The sequence below is a fragment of the Oculina patagonica genome, chromosome 3 (assembly GCF_052425735.1).
Source record: "Oculina patagonica isolate OP01 chromosome 3, crgOcupat, whole genome shotgun sequence".
Classification (NCBI taxonomy): domain Eukaryota; kingdom Metazoa; phylum Cnidaria; class Anthozoa; order Scleractinia; family Oculinidae; genus Oculina; species Oculina patagonica.
In genome coordinates, this window is record NC_135760.1 from 21,317,588 (window position 1) to 21,325,699 (window position 8,112).

General features: G+C 39.9%; 1 protein-coding gene across 1 annotated transcript; it reads left to right on the forward strand.

Annotated features, from left to right (window-relative positions):
• The first annotated feature begins 1,124 nt into the window (after positions 1 to 1,124).
• Positions 1,125 to 7,010, forward strand: LOC144645402 (uncharacterized). The gene is made up of 5 exons (XM_078504974.1): positions 1,125 to 1,334; positions 1,462 to 1,546; positions 1,638 to 1,679; positions 2,020 to 2,131; positions 4,309 to 7,010. The coding sequence occupies exons 1-5, from the start codon at positions 1,247 to 1,249 to the stop codon at positions 4,927 to 4,929; spliced, it is 948 nt and encodes a 315-aa protein (XP_078361100.1). The 5' UTR covers positions 1,125 to 1,246; the 3' UTR covers positions 4,930 to 7,010.
• The last annotated feature ends 1,102 nt before the right edge of the window (positions 7,011 to 8,112 follow it).

Sequence of the window (8,112 nt, forward strand, 5' to 3'; positions counted from 1 at the left end):
TTGACTTAATTTAATGAGCTTAGTATCCACGCCAAGAAAATCCTTCATTGACGACCAGAAAACTGGGAACTAGCCTCAAACGGACGCCCCGTGCAACGCCCCGTGTCACGCGAAGTCACGTTATATCTCATGAAAAATATGTATGTGTTAGAAAATAGTCGAAATAATGATAAGACTGTTTTCTTTTATTAAAACATAAAGCTGATCAAACAGCAGAATATGTAGAGCAGATTTACTTTTTTTTTTCGGAGTTTACAGAGTCCCCCCCCCCCCCCCCCACCAAGGAGATATTAACATACCGTTAGCATTTATCTTGAATATCGAATATTTTCATTTAAGACAGTGCTTGGGCCCCCTAAAACAACAATGTTTTTCAGATAACGAACGCAAATTGATTTTCACTACGGATACTATTAAACTAAAATGTGGGCAAGGATGTCTCAAGGTCTACCTCAAGAACAAGGTCATCAATTTTATCCGAGCCGTATAACTTTAGTTTTCTAGGGAAACCAAAACAATCGCTCAGCGCTTTATTTTGTTTTCGATCGTTTTATTTTATATTTATGTTGCTGTGTTTTTCGGTGTGTGAAATTGAAATACAGGAACCCTTCAGATCACCCAGTGTGCTTTACGCAACCTTTGTTGTTATTATCATCCGGGTTCTTGCTGTATATTGTTCCAAAGTAACATTACTCCCAGCATTTAGATCGGAGAAATAATTGTTCGGAATCAGCAGACGATCGAATCCCTAGCGTGAGGTCAAAAGGTTTCAGCGAAGGTTTTCCTTTTCAAATCTATTTTTACAACAAGAAATCCGAGAACCATAGAGTTGAGGGCTTACGCCACGATCACGCTAAAATTTTTGAAGACATCTGTTCTTTTGACCTAAGACTTACGGTGTCTTCTTTGCAAGAACTGGCAGGCTGAAATACAAGAGATCGAGAAAGAGAACCAGAATAAATTATTAGTTGGGTGGGTTTGTGTACACGTGGGATCGAGGCCAAGCCACATGGCCATCAGACCTGTCCACGTGGTTTTCCCTTTCTGGCTTCCTATTGGATAATATTCAATCGACTGTCAATCATTGCGCGAAATTCTACGTTCCAGCACTTTGAGACCTTTTGTTCGTTTCGTGTTGTTGTTAGTGGAGAATGCACATGGAGTGATCGGCGACTAGTCGGGCGGGTTACGCTTTACGCTGCCACAGATCGTTGAAAGAAATTGCCGTGTCTCGTTTATTTGCGTGATGAGTTTGGACACGTTGCTAGAAGCCGCTAAGTTCCTAGAAAGCTCCTCTAAAGGGACAACTAAGGATGATTCGGCGATCGCACGTGGTACGGTCGACTAGCCATGTGCAAATATTCAGTTGGTGCGAAGGCGCTCGCCTGTTTTGAAATATCACTCCACGATCACGACAATTTTTTGATGACACTTTGCCTGCTTTTTCTTTCCGCATTCTAGTTCATCACTCTTCGTCTGTTCATACGGAAAGGAGACGGGCATTCTCGGAGTGCGAACCTCTGGAAAGACGGCGAAGACCAGGCGGGTGAGTTCGTGTCGCCTTTCGCTTCGCCCGGAAAGCCGTGTTTGTTCTTCTAGTAGACAAAATTGCTCAATACGTCTGTTTTGTCCTACAGGGCAGGGACGAGAGAAACGCATAACAAACTAGAGAAGAACAGGTTAGCGATGCTTCTTCTTGTATTCTGGGATTTTTAGTGAACTTAATTGTTAGATATAATGTGCACGCGAAGCATATTCTGTTATGGAACATGGCCGTTCTGTTAACTCGTTTGCGCCTTGCACAAAAAACTTATCTCCTTTGACAGTCGAAGTCTGTCTTTTTAAGTCCCTCTTTAACGCTAAAAACTACAATTTTGCTCTTTTGTTTTGTGATTATTTGTTGTAAAATCAAGATTCCGCGTGATCTAGCGAAATTGTGTACATGAAGTACTGATATGAAAATGCGAAAATCAAGCGCAAAGTTGAATTTATAATTGCTGATTGTATTTGCACATCCAGACGCGCGCACTTAAAAGAATGCTTCGATATCCTGAAGAGAGAAGTTCCTTCCCTGGAAGACAAGAAAACGTCCAACCTGAACATCTTGCGAAGTGCACTCAAACACATTCAGGTAAGAAGATTTCGTGTATTTTTTTTTATTCCATAAGATTGGTTGTAGTACAGGATTTTGGAGGTGTCGGCGAGTGTTATGTTAGGGTAATTTGAATTTGAAAGGCAATTGAGCCTATTGTCCTAACTGTGAACAAGTTGGGGCAAGACAAGCTGTTCTACTCAGGCGATTTCACATCGACCAAAGATAAGCGGACATTTGGTTTTCGAATGCACGACTGATGTCGAAATTTTCTTCTCAGGCCGAAACCGAGCATTTAATTTTTCACTAGTAGAAATTTCCTTTAGTCCTGTTAAAGGACTGCTCTTTCTACCCGCGTAGAGTCGCTGTATTGAACGCTAGATCTACTGTACACCCACTCAATGGAATATCAAATGTCTTGCCTTGGCCCCATTTCTTTGTATTTGCCAATAGTTCGACAGATTTTCCCTGAAGGTAAATATCTCGTTTTGTTGTGGTCGCCTTGGAATTTCTGACCCACGCGAGTCACGAGTTTTGCTTGTTTTGTGTTTTGATTTTCACGGTCGAGTAAGTTTTTGATTTTTTTGGTGTGGCGACCGATCGATGACTGAAAATTCGAAACATTTTAACATTTCGATCTCCAGAACCCAACTGAGTGCCGTGGAAACCATTTCAGAGCATTAATTAAAGCTATTTAAATTCAAGAATGGGTAAAGGTTTATTTTTAGCGAAGAAATGTGATTCCTTGCTTCCCTTTGTGAAATTCCATCACACAGTATTGCTTTTGTTTACATGATCTCTGCCATTATGTAGTGTACAACTTTGCAATGGTTACTGCAGATTATGTATTATTTAGGAAGGTCATCCTAGTACATAGCACTGTGCATAACACAGTGTTACTAAACAAAACAAGTACAGGACAAAAGCCTTTCTGTGTAGCTTTGAATTAAAGTAAGAAAGCAATGGCTGAGATCACACAAGAAATAGTTTGCTGTGATGAAAGAAAAGCCAGGTTTAGCAAAGTCAACTCCATAAATTCTATCTTAGGCAATAAAAAATGGTTCTGTAGTGGACATTGTGGAGGGAGGTATGATGGCCCAATAGTTGGCAACTTGACTCTGGATTGAAGACTCCAGTTTAAGCCCTGGCCTGGGTCATTGTGTTGCATTACTGGGCAAGACACTTCACTCTCAAAGCGCCTCTCTCCTCTCAGGTGTATTAATGGGTACCTGTAGATTTTATGCTAGGTGGGAACCCTGCAGTGGACTAACATCCTGTCTATTGGGGAGTAGAAATATCCCTAAAACGCGGAAATGACGGAATATTCTAAAACGCGGAATTGTAAAAAGAGGCAACAACAGTGACAAAAACAAACATTTTCAAAAGTAAAATTAACACAGCTAACTTTCTCAGACGGCGTCACACTTCTCTAATCTAATTTGATTACTACTAGATATAATGTGATTAATAAGATTAGTAACTGAACCTCATGTCATACAACTCAGGGACTAATCGTGTTTGTCTTTGCCAATTTTAAAATTTACTTGCCCGATTACTCCAAGAGTTGTAATCTGCTCAGTCTAATTACTATAATATTTGCCAACTAGGAATTTCATCATAAAAGTGAATGCTGGCAACTTGTAAGCACTGAGAAATAAAACTATCAGTCTAGCAATTTTGCAAGCAGCCAAAAGTACGCTGTAACAGTTAAATATTGTGGATTACAGGAAAATTATAATGTTTGTCTGCTTGTTGTCGAAAGTCATTTTGGTTCATTGAAACAAATTTCATACTACACTTTGTGTGCTACTAACAGCAAGAAACCTAGCCCGATCGATGCAAAAAAAAAAAACCACTATCAAACAGCATATAATCTTCAAATGTTACCTGATCTCTGAGGGAACTCTGTTAGATCTTTTTCCATTTGCTGTCATTGCACGCATGGATGGTGTACAATAATACAAAACCGATCAACTGCACATGCTTGTGATCTTACGTCCAACAAAGTTTTGGATCTTCTCCACCATCATTCACCGACACTGAGGTGAATTATTGTTAATTATAAGCTTATAGGTTAGCTTAAACCATGTCAGCTTGATGTCGAAAGTCAGGGGCTCTCATATGAGGGTTTTTACTGTATCATAGGTCAAGCCAGTTTAATGCATGATTGATGTACACACTAATCTTCATCCATTTTGTTATAATTTTTCCCTCAGACCCTCAAAAAGCGTGAACGTGATTTTGAAGCTGAGAGAGACCTGCTGGTGATTAGCAACAACACCATCAAACAGCAGCTCCTTGTACTAAAGAAGGAGGTAGTCATTCGACAGGAACTTTCCAAGGAATCCTCACCAGAAGCAGGAAACGTCAAGGCTGGGCAGCCCCTTAGTGAATCAACTTCCTCCAAGTCTGCTGTGAAGTTGAAAAGCACGGAAAACCAAGCCTCCCCTGTTTCCGTGGCAACTCAGACGTCCTTCACTTCTGGCGATGAGTCCGAGGCAGATGGCTTCAGTGCCAAATTGGAAAGTGTTCAAGTTGAGGCTATCTGCAATGGTGTAGTAGAACACAACGATGCAGGGAAGGAGGAAGCGTGTGTTGATGACGAAGATGAAGATGTGGACGTGGAAGGGGAAATCACCGATGATAACACTGAAGATGTAGATTCTTTGATTAAGGATGACAAAACGGTGAAATCCAAGGTGGTAAAGAGCCAAGAGCCTGTCCCCTCTGCTGGTAGATCCTCTGCAAGCAAGAGGAAGGCAGCTAGTGGTGATGACGGCAATAAATTAGAGGCCAAGAAGTCCAACATCCAGTGCTGTGCACGTGTCAGCTGTTGAGCATGACACGTGATGGGCATGTGAAGGGCTCATGGCTTAAATCCCACTGTTACCCAGTGATGAAGTTTTTCATACCATGTATGGCTGTAAGGGGAGTGTTTGGTTAGTGGTAGATAAGATCTGCAATGCAGGTCGCAAGGGTGTAATTAAAAGCTTTATCTGTGACCATGGTATCTCTACCTATATTATAGATATGCTTTTCTGTTGTGTTAGCCCTATTGTAGCCTCACTCTTTTTCAGCTGTTGGTTTAGTTTGTCACGTAGTACTGGCAAGCCAAACAAACAGCTATACAGAGGAGGTTCTATAATAGGTATAAAAAGTGTGTTATGTTATTTTTTCAAGCGACTTGGAAGAAAAGTTTGGTTTCTGTTTTGTTAGCATCACTACACCGCACTTGAGCAAAGCTGGACAGCTATGCTCTGCACCATGTACAAAGTTGCAATGTACAGCACTCTATGAACTCAGGCGGAGGACTAAGTACCTAAAAATTAATTAATTGAGCCTGCAGTTTTTTGTTACAGAAGTTGCTAAGCAACATGGCATAGTCTTTTGACATCATGCTGACGTAACATCATACACAGAACTAACTAGTGTCTGTGCACAATTTCTGAACGAATATAGTAAAATCCTGATTTCTTGAACCCTCGGTTTCTCAAAACTCCTAATTTTTCAAACCAGATTTTGTTTCCATTGGATAGTACTTCTCTGTAATTTTACTCTCAAACTTCCCAATTACTCAAAGCAATTTTCTTTTCCCCTGGAGGTTCAAGAAGTTGGGATTCTACTGTATTCCTTAAGTGCTTCAATCAATGTTTGATCAACCCCTCTGTTTCCTCGACTGGGCTGGCTGTGAACAAAATTTTTTTCCCTTGTGCTGTTAAACAGTTGCATGGTATGTTAAGGTTTATTTAAAGTTCATTCAAGTTTAAAACTGCAGTATAACAAAGGGATTTTACATTGGTTCATTTGGTTGTCTGTTCCTTTTGTAATGTAGCCAATCAAATCATGTGTCCCTAGAGTCACTTGTTTCTCATGCATGGGCCTAACCGGCTAAAAGGGACAAGCAGCTCTGAAGATGAAAATGCAACTGCAGACACCTCCGAGTAATTGCAGGATGTCAAAACTTGGTCCTTTTCATCAGTTCTCTGGGTGTGCATATTAACGGACTATGACTGTCCTTAATTTGTATAAACCAGTTAGAGTCCAACGACTCTCTTGTGAGGAATGACAGTCAAGCAGAGTGTCCATAAGGCAATCAAACCAACTTAGACCACTCGTTATATCTGTGTGTGCATGTGTGAAGGTTGTCAAGCAACGGTGATGACCTTTGTTTATATCTTCGTAGGAAAAATGTAGATTGGGATTGTTGTCTCCACAAATTTTAATGCAGTCCGTTGTAAAAAAAGAATAAAAGCCTTGTCAAAATTTGGCTCTAAGCACGTTCAGTTTTAAAACCATAAAAAAATGCATGGATAATACAATATCTATCAGGATCTCTATATAAATGTAGCGTGGTAAAAAAATAACCCTTTCACTCCCTCTGTGACCATTGGTGTGAACGCTACTGAGCAGTACTTACATGTGGTGCTATATAGTACGCTGTACAATGAGTTATAACTGTAAGGCTAAGTGCAGGAAACCTTAGTGTGTGGTCATTCAACTGAAAGCTTTTGAGCACTACTTTCATGTGGTACCGTTTAGTATGCTGGATATGGTGGTTGTAACTCTTATCTTTGTGCATTGTCCCTAGTGTGTGACTTTTCAAATGAAAGTTCTCAAGCACTACTCTGTTGTGTTGTTTGCTTTGTTTCCCCCAACATTTTGCAAAGTAAGTTTGGACTTCAGTTAAACTTTGTCACTTCTGGGAGTGAAGGGGTTAATCCTGACTGTCGGTATGAAATAAAGTAACGTTACATAGCTGGACATGATGTATTTATGCGATAGTATACTTTGTGTACGGTTGTTGGAGGAAGTAGAGTGTGGTAGTTGCTACTGTGTAGCTTTAGCGGGGTCTGTAACCATGCAGATTGATTGTTGTGAATAAACAGGCCATATCTGTCCATTTTAGGACAGTGTATAATTTTGTTTGTAGCATGTGTCATTCTTATAAGAATCCCAAAGTGCAAATTACCCTTAACTTTCAGTACTGATAAACTCAGTATTGTTTTTCGTTTTCGCAGATGAATTGTCGCCTGCCGCCAAGGCTCATCAGAATACCTGAATTTGAATGAAATTTTAAGAGGTTTAAGGTCGCGCAGGACCCTTGCTCATTAATAAATTCATTAGCCAAATTTCGTGACGGAGTGCTATCTTGTAAAACTTTAATTTACTACATTTTGAACATCGATTCCTCTAAAATTTAACAAGAATATTCGGGGATGATGGAATTACACCATGATTGTCCTTTTGCTGAGAGATGACCTTTGTCTGTGTCGTTACAAACCCTTAAAAGTTTAACTGCAGATAATGCGATTTTGTGTCCAAGTTTTCAGCTAGAACAGCGCACCAAATTAAATGATTATATAACCTAGTGATAAATCTTAACCTCTTTTGTGCTATGGCTAGAACGAAATTTTCGCTTTCAAAAACTGCTACAAGTTAATGGCTTCTAAGAGAGCAAAAATGTGAAATCTTAACTTTGAAACGTGCTATCTTCATTTTGAGAAGGAAATCAAAAAATTCGCTCTAGTCATAGCACAATAGAGTACACCAAGTTTATGTTCCTCGCGAATCAACTCTTGAAATTCTATATCGGCGGAGAAAATTTGGACACAAAATTGCAGGTTTTGAGGCTTCCGAAGACCTTCTGAGTCAATGTTTACAACAACGTGTGATATATTCAAAGCTGTGATTCTAATTATGATAATTCCCTATGTTCCAGCGCACGTGGCACAAAGCTGAGAACAATTACTAGTAATTACTTGTACAAAAGAGTGTAAAAACAAACATTCTCATGAATTTTTCGTTTGTTGTCGGCTTCAAACGTCCGGCAGTTCGTGCATACTCTTTAAATAAATACATACTAATGATTGCAAGAGTCCTGCGCGACCTTAAAGAAGGGATTGAAGAAAGGAAACAAAATTTGAAACCACCGGACAGTTAACCCCCACGAAAGAGCACTCCAGGTTGTAAGGGTACTGTCTGGTGTCCGTCTACCAATTTTTACTTTAAAATTTCTTATT

What these genes read in the sequence shown, in the direction of transcription:
- LOC144645402 (XM_078504974.1), top strand. Translation starts at nt 1,247, where the DNA reads ATGAGTTTGGACACGTTGCTAGAAGCCGCTAAGTTCCTAGAAAGCTCC. An exon ending in AGACGGCGAAGACCAGGCGG is followed by an intron (nt 1,547 to 1,637) that starts GTGAGTTCGTGT and finishes TTTGTCCTACAG; the next exon opens with GGCAGGGACGAGAGAAACGC. An exon ending in AACAAACTAGAGAAGAACAG is followed by an intron (nt 1,680 to 2,019) that starts GTTAGCGATGCT and finishes TTGCACATCCAG; the next exon opens with ACGCGCGCACTTAAAAGAAT.